This window comes from Falco biarmicus, chromosome 1 (assembly GCF_023638135.1).
Source record: "Falco biarmicus isolate bFalBia1 chromosome 1, bFalBia1.pri, whole genome shotgun sequence".
Taxonomy (NCBI): Eukaryota; Metazoa; Chordata; class Aves; order Falconiformes; family Falconidae; genus Falco; species Falco biarmicus.
The window spans coordinates 15065498-15082685 of record NC_079288.1 but is presented as its reverse complement, the minus strand read 5'-3'; the positions used below and the strand labels follow the sequence as shown (position 1 = coordinate 15082685).

General features: G+C 44.4%; 1 protein-coding gene across 1 annotated transcript in view; it reads left to right on the top strand.

Annotated features, from left to right (window-relative positions):
* The window catches only part of KSR1 (kinase suppressor of ras 1), a 73723-nt gene extending 56535 nt beyond the window's left edge, over positions 1 to 17188 (top strand). Inside the window, exons 7-20 of the mRNA XM_056326920.1 lie at positions 55 to 138; positions 722 to 783; positions 885 to 991; positions 1303 to 1471; positions 2747 to 2788; positions 3746 to 3800; positions 4536 to 4581; positions 5617 to 5996; positions 6926 to 7022; positions 7808 to 7941; positions 8384 to 8515; positions 8743 to 8878; positions 9235 to 9368; positions 13852 to 17188. Coding sequence (XP_056182895.1) covers positions 55 to 138; positions 722 to 783; positions 885 to 991; positions 1303 to 1471; positions 2747 to 2788; positions 3746 to 3800; positions 4536 to 4581; positions 5617 to 5996; positions 6926 to 7022; positions 7808 to 7941; positions 8384 to 8515; positions 8743 to 8878; positions 9235 to 9368; positions 13852 to 13930 — 1657 coding nt within the window. The 3' untranslated portion in view covers positions 13931 to 17188. The remainder of the gene's footprint in view (positions 1 to 54; positions 139 to 721; positions 784 to 884; positions 992 to 1302; positions 1472 to 2746; positions 2789 to 3745; positions 3801 to 4535; positions 4582 to 5616; positions 5997 to 6925; positions 7023 to 7807; positions 7942 to 8383; positions 8516 to 8742; positions 8879 to 9234; positions 9369 to 13851) is intronic.

The window sequence follows — 17188 nt, the reverse complement described above, 5'->3', positions numbered from 1 at the left end:
ATTTTTCCTTTAGGCACCAGTTAACATCATTTTTCCTCTCTTGTCTCTATTTAGGTTCTCTACAAAGTCTTGGTTATCTCAGATTTGCCAAGTCTGTCAGAAAAGCATGATGTTCGGGGTGAAGTGTAAGTACTGCAGGTGAGCACACAGTGATGACCTTTGTCAGAAGAATTTTGCATTTGATTCATTAAAGTTTGCCTGTAACAAGTATCTCTTGATGCGATGCACTCTTAGCAGTGGCATCATTTTTAAAGTCAGCTTCTGAACTGGCAAAGGGATGCCTTGGCATCGACTTACACTTTAGGTTGGCAGCCTGACACGTGAATGAACCAAATTTATTTCCTGGTCACAGACTTCCTACCTGATCATGGGCAAAACTTGTAGTGGGAGCTGGATACCTAAATAGCATTGAGGATTTTAGGTTTTGCTTCTCTGTCTGGGTTGTTAGTCCAGATCACTGAGATTTTACTGCTTCACTGCTACTGGATAAGAATTAGTGAAGGTAACTATATTAAAAATAAATCAGATGCTAAGGCATGTATATGGTTTCATTAGTCTAATGACATACATTCATATGAAGAATCCTTGTGTATGCTGCTCTGGGGCCCGGAGCATTCCAGAACTCCCTCTGAGATTAGCATAAGAATTACAAATTAAGGGTAGGCTTCCTCTTTTTAGGAAAGAACAAGATGCTATTTAACACGTAATGTGTCTCTTTCAGATTAAAATGTCACAACAAATGTACTAAAGAGGCACCTGCTTGTAGAATATCCTTCCTTCCCAGTAAGTAATTTTCTACAAATTTTTAGCATTTCAATGTAATTGATGGTATAGCAAGAATAAAAAGTCTGATTAAAGCTTTTTTCTCTCTTCTCATTTTTCAGTAACAAAAATAAGAAGAACAGAGTCTGTCCCTTCTGATATCAATAATCCAGTAGACAGACCAACAGAACCGCAGTTCGGAACTCTTCCCAAAGCACTAACGAAAAAGGTATGTGGTGACTGAAGTGTCTGGTGTCTGTAAGTCTGAGAGGCCACAGTAAGGAGAGGTGGCAGCAGTAACTTGCTGCTTGGAGCAAGAATGGCAGCTTGAGCTTTCACTTTGCAAGGAGACTTTGATGTGTCGTCTTCTCCTTGTAAAACGTAGGCTGCCCACAGCCTCAGCTGCCTGCTCGCTTAGAAGAACTGTGCTGTGTTCAAGGCTAGGGACAGCTTTCCTTTCTCTCTTGTTCAGTAAACACTGAAGGGAGTTCGTTCTTTCTTTTTATTGTTTTCTCACAAGTGACTTTCCTTGCTTTGCAGGAGCATCCACCAGCAATAAATCATCTGGACTCCAGTAGTAATCCTTCTTCTACAACCTCATCCACACCATCTTCTCCAGCACCTTTCCAGTCTTCCAACCCTCCCAGTGCAACACCTCCCCCAAACCCATCTCCTATGGGCCAGAGGGATGGACGATTTAACTTCCCAGGTACGCTTGCCTTTTTCAGGACATCTCTGCCAAGACCAGAAAGGCCTCTATGCAAGCAGGGGCTGACCGAGACTTCACAGGTAGTTGCAGGTTTCTGAATACACAGTTGTGTCATGTAAGCGAGGTGTGAAGGTGTATCTTGTTATCTGATAAAAGAAAACGGTGTTCCTACAAGTTTTAAAATGGTATCAACAGGATACCTTTGCAGAAGACAGATTACTGAGGAATGTCGGCACCTTTCTTACATGATTTGATCTTTCTATTTTCTCCTTTTTTGAAAAGGACTAAAAAAATAAATTACATCATTTTTCCTTCCTTTTCTCATTGTACTGTAAAATGCATGCTGCCTGCTGTGTTCGGTCACCAGTGGCTTTAAATCACGAGTAAGGTGATTGCTAGAGCAAAACATAAAAATGAGAACTGGAATGAGTTACTTTACCAGTCTCTTCCAAAAGATAACCAACAATCAGCACTCACTTTTAAACCATTGCCATACGTGTATGGAGGAGCAGTATTTACCCTACATACTTCACAGATTAAGAACCCAAATGTGCCATCTTTACCGGGGTTGACAGAGGCAAGAAACTCTGACAAGGGCAAAGATTTACGTAGTGAGAATAAATTTAATTCCTTTGATCTGGAAATGAAGTCACATGCAGCTCAATAGCTGCTACATCTAGCCTTCAGCATTGCTGTATTTTACATCGGCTTTTGATCTGTGAGTGAAAGTTGCTGTTTCAGCCTATCCAAAAGGAGCAGAAGCAGAGCCAGTTTAGTACAAGGATTCTGCTGCAACTACTTTGTGTTAGGACATACTGCTCAAATTCACTGAAATTAAAAAAAAAATTACTTGCAGATGGCTCATGAGCTTCAGTTTCTCTGGGTGCATCTCCAAAAAGCTGAAGACATGAGAGAGCATCGAAGCACCAGCCTTTACGTGGGCCTGCCTTTTAGTGTTCCTGGTTCTGTAAATTTGCTTCTGCCACTTGAAGTGTGAATGCGTTGTTTTCCCGCCAGACTGTTTGCTTATTGGTAACTTAGCTTTCATTTGATAAGTATCATCTGTCACAGTCTCCAGAAATGCATGTGCAGAAATCCACCCCCTCAAGCAGGCTGATAATCTACTAATCTGTTTCCCAACAGTGAGTTGGGACTAATTCATTGAATGCATATGGGGCACTTACTGATGATCCTCTAACTTGTTTGTGTTGTTTTTTTTTTCTCCTGGTAATTTTTGTTGCTGTACTGTTTAAAAAACCCTAATTAATAAAAAAGCTGCCTACTACATTCAGCATAGACAACAATTTATCTTCCCAGGTGAGTTGATTGTTTTAATTCTACTAACCAGCTTCTACTGCCAAAAAGTAACTTGTTTGTAAACTTCTGCATGCTGCCCAAGAACAGTAATTCTGCTTTTTTTTAAAAAAAGGTATCTAATAAAACAATTGAAACATTCTCTTATTTGAGTATAGAACTCACACCTCTCTTTCCTAATACGAGGTAGTGACATGGTTTACATACTAAGGTGAAACTTGGAATATTTAGGTGTAAAACAGTGGCTTTCTGCTGTGGGATTCTACACGCAGCCGTCCACTTCAGAAAGGCTGGCTCTAGGGTTATGTGCCTGGCAAGTATCAACGGGCACCGTCGGTTCGGGAAGGCTGAGCCCATCTTTATGAATGGAGGCTCTTGCCTGTGGGATTTCACCATGGTGTAACACTATTCGCGTGCGGATTTGCACATACAAACTTTTCCCAGTCAACTGTTCGTGAGCCCTTAGAAACAGCTTGTTTGTTTCCAAAGGGAGAATTGATGATGTAGGATGCCAGGCACAGGGTATTTACTCTGAATTTTGAAAGGATTTGCAACCCAAGCTGAATTTCCTGTGCACTGGTGATGCAGGGCAGACAAGGTGCATTTGGAATACATGACTTGCAGTATAGACAAAACCAAATATCCTAGTTCATAAGGATATTTCTGGTTATCCAAGGCAACTTGAAGGCATGTGAGTAATTCACAGACAAGGACTGACCTTGAAAGGCATTACAGGTAAGTAGGTGAATGGGAAGAAGACTGGGCTTGGTCAGTATACAGGCATGTATGTACTAGGAAAGATGAATATAGTTTCATATGAAGTATAAAATCCTACTGTCTGTGGTTGAGTTTACTTTATAATTCCTGAATAAGAAACAAATACTCACTATTGCAATGTTAAAACTTCTAACCTGTAAGAGATTAAAGTATAAAATGTCATAAATGTTTCTTCTTTCCCAGAACTTCCCAGCCCTGCACAAATAGCACAGCCGCCAGAAACAGCTGCAGACACTAAGTAAGTATAGTTTTAAATTCTTTTATTTGCATTGTGTTTACCTGATACTTCTCAGATCAGTCTGAAAGTGCTATGTTATGATCCAAACTGAACTTACATCCTGAGAAGTCAGAGGATAATTTTAGTCAGCAAGGGCAATACTGGTATTACCAGTTTTATAAAGCTGAACGTGATCTTTACTTTAAACGGGACAGTAAGAAGCCCATGCCTTTAACACCTAGTTACAGTTATGTGTGCATTCCCGAGGTCAGAAAGGTCTGATGAAATAGAAGTTACGTAGTTTTACAACTGAAAGAGCATGACACGCTTAGCAGCAGGGAAGCATCTTTTTCAGGGTCTGACTTGGAGGGCATGCAGAAGATTTTAGCCTGCATTGCCAGCACTCGCAATTGCTTCCTCACTGTTGTAGGTGTTTCAGTAGTAGGAACAGGAGTATCTGTTACTGGAACGCATTGTAATAGTGTAGCCATGCCGCTGCCAAGTCAATTCCTGCCACTTATCATTGAAAATCACTTCAAAGTCTTTGTCCGTCATTTGCTAAAGTAAGCTTAGGAAGTCCTTATCTGTTAAGTGGGTCAGTAATTGTATTTTTCCCTGACCTACTATAATGCTATCAAGATCTGTTCTCTATTTGCTTCTTTCCACCCCACTAATTGCATGTGTAGCAGCCCACTTTTCTAACTCGGGTGGATACGCAAACATTATTTTCACTGTAAACCTGTCTTCTCTTGTTAGTGCTGATCAACAGCCAGACACAGATGGAGTTGAATGTGAAGCAGAGGTAGGTTTTCTGGTTTGCCCTTTTGTACAATCAGAAATGCCATGTTGAAAGTGCAATGAAATAGTTGTGGCCCTGGAATTATGTGTGTCGACTGGGTGTGCCTTACCTCAGTTCCACTGCACTGTTTGTACTGCAAAGATCTCAACTGAAAATTCATGGTTTCTGTAGCTAGGCTGAAACAATTAAGTACTCGTAACAATATTTAACTTTTTCCAATAGGGCTAAGATGATATTTTTCAAACCTCTGGCTCGCTCAGTTTGATGCAGCCCTTTTTATATGACAAGGGCCACAGGTCTGGTGCATTTAGACTTCGTAATGCAGCTCTGCAGACCTCAAATCTGCAAGTAATGCACGTGTAGATACTACCAGTGGTCAGATTAGCTTGCGGTAGGTCCTGCAAAGCAAATGCTGTGAGTATGGGCTTGTGTTTTGCATAGGAAGGCCTTTCCATACCTCTTCACAAGTCTTGTGATTTTGGTAGCACCTAAGCACATGTTCAGCTTGTAGTACGAACGCTGAAATGGGTTTCTGTAGGGATGAGTAAACTGATAGAGAATTGATGATTTCAGCAGGAATTACTGGATTTTGGATCAAGCTTGTTGATTTTTGGAGCACTTCTCCCTAACAGGAGAATTTAAGTAATCTCAGAAAAGCCTGTGCCCACATTTATTGGAAGAACAAAGAGGTTCTTGACTCTTCCTTTTAGAATGGTCTGTAGCATTTTTCCCCACACTGAGAAGCAAATCCTGAGAGATGCGGAGCGCTGAGACGTTAGTGCTGGTTCTGTAAATATAACTCTATGGGACAGAGCCTTTCTTGTCTTCACATGTGTGTGCTGACATACAGAAGACATACAGCTTTTTGTAGCCTTCTGAGATGACTTTGTCCTGTGCAGTGTGTTTCTGGGGCTGTAGTCAAATGCGTGTGTCCAGCCTCTGGAGTTCTCTCAAAGCAGCCATTGCTGCTGGCTGGTAGGCTGCTTCTGCCCTCCAGGTGGGACTCTCAGCACGTTTCCCTTCTCTTTTTGTGAACAGGTGGAAGAAGCAGAGACTAATAAATCAGAACCTGAAGATGATGAGGATGAGGTGGAAGATTTGCCAAACAGACGGCCACACTTGCAAGGGATGATTTACCGCAAACCTAGCCAGACCAGCGTCTACCTGCAAGAGTGGGACATTCCCTTTGAACAGATAGAACTGGGGGACCCTATTGGCCAGGGACGATGGGGGAAGGTTTACAAGGGGAAGTGGCACGGGGAGGTGGCCATCAGGCTGCTGGAGATAGATGGGAACAACCAGGATCACCTCAAGCTCTTTAAAAAGGAGGTGATGAACTACAGACAGACGCGGCATGAGAATGTGGTACTTTTCATGGGAGCATGCATGAACCCTCCTCATTTAGCAATCATTACCAGGTAAGGATATAGCATCTTAGTATTATTTTAAATATATACATATTATGTAGATAGATAATATATTTTTTTAATAGATAAAAATAAACCTCTCACTACAGTCAGGAGGTGGCAGACATGGATGCAGCCTGTGTTGCTCAGAGTTTTGGATTCTAAGGTTGCCTCCTTTTAGGGAATATATAATATTTTTTGGCAATTTTCTTTTTATTTTTGAATTCTTAAATAATAACATTCAAAAAGCTGGAGAAAAAAAAATCTGGAACAGGTTGTTCCTCTGCCATCTACTTCCAGATGGTTCCAATTCAGCAAAGTGATGATAAACCAACGTGCGCGTCTGGCAATGCAACAGTTCCCTCTTCCTTTCTGTTCCTCCTAGGGACACTTGCTGATTAGGGGGAAATGTTACTGATTTTCTCCCCTCTCCCATTTTCAGTATTTAGTTGAGATGAGGATCACTTGGCCCCTCAATAAAGCTTTTGGGGATGTTCATATGCAGGCTGAATTTGAGTAAGGCCAAGGGCATGCCGTCCTCACAGTCTGGCAAGGACATACGGGGTGATTTCTAACTGCCAGCTTCAAAAGATGTTTCCTGCATAAGTGACCAGCAGCAGAAGCTGGTGCTCAGATTTTGAAAACTGGACTTCATATGTCAGAGCAGTATAACGACAGCTGGGTCTCTGAAGAAATACATAAGCATTTCTTGTGTATCCTTGAGCATGCTTTAAGAACAGGTCTCCTAAACGTGTACACCCACACAGATGCAAATCAACGGGGTCCTTAAAGTTCTTCAAAATGGTGTTTTTCAGCAGGGGAGGAGGGCTGGGATTCTGTCAGTGTGATAAAAGAAACAACTGATCATCCAGTATTACATTCTTACTCTCCTCCAGTATTTTAAAGACCTTTTTAAGGATTGTTGTTCCTCTTTCCTGTAGCTTCTGCAAAGGAAGGACGCTTCACTCGTTTGTAAGGGACCCCAAGATATCCCTGGACATTAACAAAACCAGGCAGATAGCACAGGAGATCATTAAGGTAAGGGTACGCTATGCCAACGGGGGCCTCAGCAAGGGCTTAGGGGCTGCACAGCTGGAGCGGTTGTGGAAGCCTCAATAGCCCAACAGGGTGTTGCAGCAGGAGATGCTCCAAGTTGGCTGGAAAAAAGGGCTAATTTAGTGGGCAGTAAGGTAGGGGCCTGTAAGGACAGAAAGAGACCTTTTGCTTGTCAGTAAGGGGCTGGGGAGGGAGAATTTAGATAAAGGGAGTAATGAAGAAAGGTATGCAGGACAGGTTTCCTTCCCAGGTCTCTTTATTATAGTAACTGCAACTAAATTAATGCATTCTGAAGTAGATGGCATTTTCTCCCAGATCAGCACAGTGTCTGTGCTTGCTTTCAGTATTTCTCAGCTGAAGAAGCATTTCTGAAGCTGCTCTTTTCTTTGCTGGCAGAAATATCCTGTGAATTTAGTGAGCAAACTTGTGTCAGTTGTTCATTGTTCTGACACGTACAGACTTCATCAGGGTTGCCAAGTCCACAGCCGCTTGATGCTTCAACTAAGAGTACCCTTCCAGCAGCCCTACTATGTAAAGGATGAAAAGCAATTTGGAAGTTGAGCGCTAAACCAAGATCTGCTCCCTTGCAGACTTCCCTTGCACCCTTCCTGTACAAGTCAGACAGCTGCCGTGTCCCCACTTCCAATTAATAATTTATGCTGGAGTAATGAGAGTTAACCTGTATTAGAAAGTAAAGTGTCCCAGAGATAGAGGCTTGTAAATAACAAAGAACCCAACAAACTTACATCTCTGCGTATATTTCCCAGGGCATGGGGTATCTTCACGCAAAGGGGATTGTACATAAAGATCTGAAATCCAAGAATGTTTTCTATGACAATGGGAAAGTTGTGATCACTGACTTTGGATTATTTGGAATTTCGGGTGTGGTTCAGGAAGGAAGGTAAGTGAAGGTTTCAATACTTGGTCCACTTCTAGAATGAAAAATAGTGATCAAATAAGGAAGCATGTTGATGCATTACACAGTAAAGTGAGGAGTGCTGATGGTTTAGTGCATACACACATTTTTGGAATATACCGTTTTTCTTTGGTTTTTTTTAAGCAGAGTTCGTTCTACAGTTCCAGTAGCACAGAGCTAGGAGGTTCTGTGTGGACTAGGACTCTGAACACAGAACAAACAAAATTTCAAGGCCAAGAATGAGCTGGAGAGAGAGTCAGGCTAACACATGCGTATTTTTTAATAGGGCAAGAAAATTAGAAACAAAACGTCAGCAAAAACATTTGAGTAAATAAAGACAAGGCATTAGGTGAAGCACAGATATGGCCCATATGCTGCTTCCTGGAAGCAGCAGCGCTTCTGTACCACTTCTTTCTTTTGAACTCAGGAGGGAGAATGAGTTGAAGCTGCCCCATGACTGGTTATGCTACCTGGCCCCCGAGATTGTTCGCGAGATGGCCCCTGGGAAGGACGAAGACAAGCTGCCTTTCTCCAAAGCTGCAGATATCTATGCCTTTGGGTAAGAAAGGAACCCCTAAGAGCACCGTCCTCCTGTCACAGACTCGGGATTCTAGCTGGGACGCGTTTTTCTCACCTGCTACAAGTCGTGGGTGGGAGGTGTGCGGGCGGGCGGGATTTGCTGCACAGCCTTACACACCTTCCCCAGCTTATTTGAAGAAATTGGAACAGTTTTGTGCCTTTCTTTTAAGAGCAGGTAAAGGCTTGATTTGTCTGTTAACATTGCAGGACTGTGTGGTATGAGCTCCAAGCAAGAGAATGGCCTTTCAAGAACCAGCCTGCAGAGGCACTCATCTGGCAGATTGGAAGTGGCGAGGGAGTGAAACAAGTTCTTGCAACTGTTAGTTTGGGGAAAGAAGTCAATGTAAGTACCTCAGTTGCAGGAATCCTGCCATGTAGCTATTTATCAGGAAAACAGGGAGCTGCATAAAGAGGCAGCTTACTGTACTTGTATTATAACTCTAAGGATAAAGGGCAGGAGAGAGAACAGATTAGAATGGGGCATCAGGTTAGGTATTGAGGCTCTGCCCCTATCTGACACAGAGGAGTGGACATCCGCTGGTATGCAGGATGCTGTTTGATGCTAAGAATGCCCGAGACTTCCACTAAACAGCATCTCTGGCTGGGCTTGCACAAATCACAGTGCTCAGTCAGTTGCTTGGTCTGTGCAGTTGACCTGTGAACTAAGTGGAGATAATGAGCCACAACTCTCCTTTGCAGGAAATTCTCTCAGCGTGCTGGTCATTTGATCTCAGTGAGAGGCCTAGCTTCACTGCCCTCATGGATATGCTTGAAAAACTGCCAAAATTGAATCGTCGGCTCTCCCACCCAGGACATTTCTGGAAGTCTGCTGAGTGAGTATTTGCTGCTGTTAAGAACATTTACGCCACTCAGAATTTGCTAGCTGATTGATTTGGTGCTTTATTTTGCCTTTCTGGGGGCTGTCGAACCTCTGACGGGAGAGTAACTGTGCTGTTCTGCTTTTCCAGTTACTAGGAAATTACGCAGTTAAGCTTGCATGCTTCAGACAGTTCATTTCCTACTTGAACATATCCACGTCCCTTCAGCAGACTACTTGCGTTTGGTTTCAGAGAGTATTTACCATCAGTGTTTGAAAGGGCCCACACTGACCTCGAAGGGTTTAGAATTTCCCCTATAATGGCTGGTACTGACTGAGGAGGGGAAGGACCAAAGAATGTGCCACCGTTTCCCTTTGGAACGGAACTGTCAAATTTTGAGAGTCCCAAGTTCGTAGCCTTCCTCAGGGAGCATGTGAGAAACCCCCACCCCCACCCCTCCTTGCAGAAGGGTGCCAGTTCCCACAGGCACGTAAAGAAATGCAGCAGCAGTCCTGACTCCGAATAATTCACTGCTGGGGGAAAACCCAAAGCAGGTGGTAATCATGTGTCAGGTGTCTCAGAAATGCTGAAGATGCTTAAACTGACGGGTAGGAATGAGCGGCAATGGTTGGACTGAATCTCTAAGCTGGAATTATGTCAAGATCTGGACCAAGGAAAGATAAATCATGAGAAGTCAGCATAAATCCCTGTCAGACTGTGACACCTTCAAAGTCAGTTTCTGTGTTGCAATTGGAAAAGAAAGGTCTTAGGGTCAAGCATCTCTAAACTGTCAAAACTGGAAGAGGTCCCTCAAAACACCTGTTGTACATCATGCCATGACATCCGTTAGACAAACCAGACCAGAATAGGAAACTCATCCCAGTTCAGACTGGATGAGCATAAAGGCACAAGACCTAAAACTTTCAGCCCCTTTTCTCCTGACTAACCTGTCACTCGGAGAAGGGTGGTTCCCAGGTCCACTTCTAGCACAATCAAGTGAAGCAAAGCAGATACAATTTCTGGAGCCAAGAGACTGAAGCCCCCACCCCAGGCCAGTTTTATGTCAGTTGTCTGATTGCCACTGCTGCCGCTGTTACCCTGAGTAGCTCTGGCGGCAGAAGGCAGCCAGCCCGGCCTCAGCACCACGCTTTGAGTTGCTGTTGGGCATGGGGTTACAGTTTGGTAACCTCTTCAAAGTCATTTGTCTCTTGTGCAATTTCCCTAACACTTGCACTGGATCCCTGATATATTATGATGTCTAATAACTTTAAAATGCGGAATGCTTCTCCAAGGCTGTGGCTTCATCTTTATACAAAGGGACACTGTTATCAGCAAAGATTGAATGCTCACTACCCACTCGCTGATAAGTAGAACAGTCTGATATGTTTTCCTTACACTAGACAGGTATCTGTGTGTATCAGAGCATGTGTTCTACAAAGGTACAGCAAGGGTTGAGCACACCTTACCTTTGGCTGTTGCTCTTCGAGTCGCCCATGGCTGCCTCTGTGCGCAGCTGGGAGGCGCGGGGCTCGCTGCCCCAGCGGAGCCATCACAGCTGCACTTCCCTCCCTGTAAATAAAAATTCAAAGAGAAACCAACAAAAGTTGAGCTAAAAAACAGACGTGCATGTAATCGCTGCTTCTTTTCTGTCCTTCAGTTGTAATTTAAGAGTAACAATTTTTTCCCCTTTTCTGGCTGAAAGCACACCAAACCTTTTTTCCAGGCACAGGTCTATACCCAGCTACCGCGAGTGTGTGCTTTGCCGTTATCCATTCCTTCAAGTCATCCAGCTTCACTTGTGACATTTCCTCCCATTTTTTTTAAACTAATCCTCCCTTGTCTCAAAGGGAGAGCGCTGTACTTAAGGCCATTTTTTTGCCGGGAGATTTGCATGATAGCAATGTCCTTCGGTAAATTTTTTTTTCTGTTCTAGAGAAACACGCTGTGCTCCACCACTGTGGTTCTGTGTGTCAGCACTTGCCTCCCCTCATTTCTCTATACGATAAGACCCGCTCGTGTTGGCTCTGTAGCTGTGATGACTGCCTGCACACCCGCTCGCTTCCCCAGCCAGGCTCCGCCGAGCAGAGCGAGCCCAGGCTGCCTCACCTTCCCCTGCAGACAGGCACACTCGCATCGTCCTCTAACATCACACTGGAAATGAACTTGAAGTAATGCTTCCCAGTTGGGCAGTCGGTTCAGGAGAATGCTCAGTTCCAGAGCAATCTGCCAAGTGATTATTTTGGATTAGCGTTTCCATAGGGAGTTATTCTTGAACAGCTTGTGGAACTGCAGAACGATGTCTTATATAGTAGCTACCCTAATTATTTTTGTCTGGGTAGACAGACCAACACCCCCACAAGCGGTTCATGTCAATTTGCATACATTACTATTTTTTCTCCGCTCAAAGCATTTAATAGAGGAGAAGTACTTTAAGTGTCAGTATTAATTATCAGCATTGACAGCTGAATTAGTGCTCGTTGAAATGAAAGTGCAGGCAGCTCAGTTGTTGTTCCTCCCCTGCAAACTGCGTTGTATTCGAGTCACACCCGGGAGGCTCGCTGCAGCCGTGCCAGCCAGAGACCTACTCCGATTGAAAACCCGCTTAAGACACGCTGCCAGCCCCTCTGACAACTCCCTTGGGAAACTCTGCGCTAACCTCAATGCTTTATTCTGGTGTAAGCTTTATAATATGTAGTTCTCAAAGGTTTGCTTTAAATAACTGAAAACTAACTCTCATGGTGTCTTTTTCCCTTCCCTCCCGTATTTCTTTGTAGGTTGTAGCTACTGGTGCAATAACGGGCTCCACCTTGCATGCTTCCATGTGTTGTATCCTAACTGGCAACTTGGACAATCACCTTCCATTTAGAAAAGCAAAACCAAACCACGAAATTAACCCATGGACATAATCAACACTTTATCAGACTTCTCCATTTCTCCCTTTTTCCGCTTGGTGTGGGCTGTTAGCTTGAATAACAACTCCTGTCTGCAAGAAGTTACTGTCTAACAGCGTGGCCATCTTTCACTTCTGAAGCGTTTCAGCAGGCTTTCCTCCGGGAAAGGGTCTAGTGATCCGCGCTCTAACTAACCGGGTGCAAGCGACAGAAAGTGCTGTGTCCTGCCCAGCAGGCTGGGGTTTTCCTGGAACTGGTGCGATTTGTGCATGTCCTGCAAGTCTCGCGAGGCCGAGGGGTGCAGTTTCCTAGTCGCAGTCTGAGGTTATGCCTGTTGTCCTTAAGGCTGGACTGTGGCTTGAAGGTCGCCTGAAGGGAACAGGTACATTTTCACAGGCAGAGCTGATGACCGAACGCTCCACTCGCGCTGCAACCTGACAAGAGTTAAGGGCCAGTTTGTGCCAGTTCTCCCTTGGGACCCACGTCAATTTTGTCAGGGGCTGGATGAAGCTGGTGCGGTTCCTGAGTGGAAAGAAGGACGGTCCTTGCTCTGCTCGGAGCAGACCGCAGTCCCTTAGCCTATGGGGGACCAGGCCACAAGTGGTGTCCAGAACTGGCCCACGGCGGTCAGCCGGGACCAGCTACAATGCTGTGTAAGAGGAGGAAAGCAAGAGCATCCTTCAGTTCCTCCTTCTCCTCTCCCCTGGAAAATCTAGTGCTTTGAATTTTATGGTTTGCTTCTGTTTACATCCCCTGTTCAGCAAAATGTCTGACGTAACATTAGGGGCTTTGCAGAATTGTAGGTAACAGCAAATATGTGCCTTTTTAGAAAAGGTCTTTTCTCATTCTTTACCGATTCACGATTTTTGAAAAAATAGCTTGTTTTGGAGGGGAGAGGATAGGGACAGAGGATAATATGCACCAAGAACCAGAGAGGTTTCTGCCATCTTCAGTGAGGACAAATACTCCCACGTACTCATTCTCTCAGAAGGGCTCCTGCAAGAGCTCATGTATTCAGGCTCTGCTTTGCTGTCACCTGAGTGCATGTGTGTAGGAAGGCATTTTGAAGTGAAAATGTTTCTAGCTATGCTAACAGTTCAAGGGCGAAGGAAAAGATATCTTTCTGCACTTGCTACAGTCTATAAAGAGGAGGAAATGGGTTTGTTTTCTGGGTTTTTTTTTTTGTTTTGTTTTGTTTTGTTTTGTTTTTTTTTTTTACCAATTGATGTGCCCTGTCAAAACACCCCTTTCTCTTAAAAAGAAAATTCTGTAAGTCATTTTTTCCTTCCCTTCTACTTCAAGGAAACCCAGTGCCCACTGAAGACAAGTGTTGGGCTTCTACTCACCATAGGTACATACAGAATCCCCCTGTTTCTCCAATTTGAGGCAAATCAGATTTGTGCTGTATGTTTCCACTGATGAGGTTAGCATGAATAAGTTCATGTGTTTGCTGCTTAATTACTTAAGCTTCTTTTCTGGGTGAAGTTGTACGAGATCAGAAGCTAACCCATTTTAGTTCCTTTTATAGGACTGTAGCTGTGTAAGAAAAATCAAAAATAAATAACTCTTTCCCTCTCCCTTCTCCTCTCCCTCTCCACTCTTTTCAGCATTAACAGTAGCAAAGTTGTCCTGCGTTTTGAAAGATTTGGCTTGGGAATCCTGGAACCAAGTAATCAAAAGATATAGCATGGTGTGTAACTGTCTTGTGATAACATTGTCTGCCTACTTACACAAAGCGTCAGAAATCTTCACTGAATCTTCCAAGCTGAAAGCCGCACGACCATCAGTTCACAGTCCCGCGGTCTCTGTAAAGTCTGCATTCTGCCCGAGCACCAGCAGTTATTTAAAGAATGTTTACATGATACTTTTGTGTGAACTATATTTTTTTAAACATAATAAACAGTGAATCAAGTTTAACTACAGCCATTTTCAGATAGCACTGAAAAAAAGAACTGTTTCTAGTTCCTTCTTATGTCTGTGCTAAACAGGAGCTCTCTTCTGCCTCAAAGCGTTTGTTTTCCCTGAGAGAAATGGAACTGGCTTGTTTCAGAACGGCACTGCATCTAGCGTGAAGGGCTGGAGTGCCAGCTTGCATTTTTCTTTCGTTAAGGTAAAAATCCATCTGTTGCATCGTGGTTTGCCCAAACTGATCGCTGAGCCCTGAGGTTTGTTTCAGCAGGGCTGGCCCAAGCTCCGGGTTACCCTGGTGCAAACCTATCGCTAGGAGAGTTTCTGATCGCGTGAGGCTGTGTCTCAACTGAAGACTCCAGTGCTCTTCTACACAGAACTCACAATGCAGCTGCTTGTTCTCACACAATCCCATAGGAAGCTGAAGACTTGCTGGCCTTTGCAAAAATAAAACCAAGGCTTGTTACAGCTCTGGGTACAAGGGTCAAACTCTACTTTTTTAGCTTTAGGCACAACAAGTTCTAGCCCCCTAAACCAGCAGCATTTCTGGAATTACAACACTGACCAAGCAGACTTGACTCTTACTGCCCTGATCACCATTTCATTTGTAGAAGAAAAGACATTTTCCGGCACTGCAGGAAGAGTCAAGGGAAAATGGCATCCCTAAATAATGCATTAAATCAGGTCTTAGTGCACAGAGCTTGGTCAGAGATGCGAAGTCATTCCACACACACAGAGCGTCCCCAGCTCCTGCAGCCGGTCACATTGAAGTCTGCAAGCTGAGAAGCCTGGGCCTAGAGCAGTTGCTCTGGGGAAAACTTAACAATGAGAGAAATCTCACAGCCAGGAAGGTGACATCTGGATCTAAAGGACCTGACTCAACCCAACAGCTCAGACTTGTTTCAAAGGTTAATTTTAAGACGAGAATAACCAACTACACCCTCCTCCAGTGTGTAAGATGGAGGTTATAAAGGATACATCTGCTTACTGCATTTAAGGTAACAGATGCATCATCCCACTGGCAAATGAATTGCAAGCAGCATCGACAGAGGCTGCGTTGTGCCTCCCAATCACATTCCTCTGCCGCCTCCTGCCAGCCAGGGTAGGGGGATAGCCCTCATGGTACAAGGAACATTCAGATCCTTTCTGTCCTTACAGTGCTTCGTTTTGTTGAGGTAGTTTGTTAGGGCTCTCTGGAAGTCACCAAGTTTCATGTCTCCAACAGCACTAGAGCACGTTACAGCCCCACAGACCGTTCGCCACCATTGCAAGGGTTCGGCGCGAGGGCTGCAGGGAGGGGAGCTCTGAAGGCCCTGTGGGGCCAGCAGAGTGACAGGCACTCGGTGTGGCCGGCTGACTTCTGTAGGAAATTAAGTGGCAGAAAAAATTCCTGAATTCTGTTGAGCAGAGAGCTTCGCTCCTACTATGTGCACGTCGGTTGTAGTCTCTTACGAATATTTTGACAAATTAGTGACTTTTTACATGTGTCTCAGATATAAAAGAAAAAATTGGTGGTAGCCAGGTGCAGCACTGTGGTACTCTCTTGACCCCCTTCCTCTCCCCCACCTTCATTAAAGCAAATAAACCTCCTCCAACTCTACTTTCTATTTAACCTACACCCCTTGGTTCTCAAGATTTGCTGCTGTTTGTTGTCTCTCAGTAATCTTGTGTCAGCAGTTTTAAGCAGAATTTGTTTTCCCAGCGAGTACTGCTTAAATATCAACAGCACAACACAAACCTAAAGTGAGGAGAAATGTGCCACTGGGCACCCGTGGCACGCTGAGCCCCCCTGCCTTAGGGAAGGGCAGAAGCTGCTGCTGGATGCAAATTGTTACTTTACAGCCTGCAGTTCTGCGCAGCCTTCAGCTAACTCCGTGCTTGAGGGAGGCAGCAGCGTTGGCACGCTACTCGTGATTTACCCCTGCCCTCTGTGCGTAAACGGGTCCTGAACGCTGGGACACCCACAGCTGCTCACTGTGGCAACCAGTTGCCCAACCTGCAAATAAAAAGCGTTTCCTTGCTGTTCCTCAGCAGCGACGCTCCTGTGCCTGCGTGCAAGGGCTACGCTGGGAAAGCAATATAATCTCAATTTTTTTCTAATAAGATGACTGGCTAGGAGGAGGACAGACAGCACTAGATGACCAGCCAGATTAAAACAAAATAATTTTTAAAAAACAACAAAAAAATGCCACCATTTGTCTTTCCTAAGACTGCCCTCAGGTGTAACTCGAACGCGGTCTGTGCAGACACCGCAGGTGCGGGGCTGCGCGAGCCACATCCAGCCCTGCTGCGCTGCGAGGTCCCAATGCCGGCGGGAGGCTCGTCCCCCGGGACCTGCCTTCAGTCATGAGACTGGGGATTCTGATTCAGCCTGGCCTTGGTTTGTATTCAACACCCAGAAATTGCTCTTGAGAGCAAAACCCAGCCTCTGGGACCCAGCAGGTCAGAGAGGAGAGACTGATCACCGTCTCTGGGAGAATTTTTGTTTTAATCAGCTGGTGTAAGAACCTGGCGACTGAGCGACACCAGTGGAGCTGCACAGCTGTGGGCAGAGCTCTCTGACCCTCAGCGCGTTGCAAGCCAAGTGGCAGTCGCTGGGTTGTCCTGTTCCATGGTCTGCGGACCGACCGTCTCCTCAAGTGCTGGCGCAAGAGCACGACGCAGGGAACGCCCGGGCCGTTCCAGAGCTGTAAATGTGAAGCTGGCTGTACAATGCTGCTACAGAAGCCACACGTCAGTAGTGAATGTAAATGGAGTCTAATATGGTGAAAATGGACACATTTTCTTTTCAAATGTGATGTAAAGTTTGTACAGTCAAAAATTTTTTTTTATATTTTCTATCAACTGAGTGTCTTCCAGAATTGCTATTAAATTAATTAAAAATTGTTAGTATTAACAAGTTTCTGTATTAGTTTATGCAACCAGCAAAAAAAACAACAAAAACCAAGAAAAGAGTGCACTCTATACTGATGAAATTCTGGATATGTAGGAATCTTTTCAGTGAATAAATCTTTGCTCTGGATAAAGCAAGTCTTA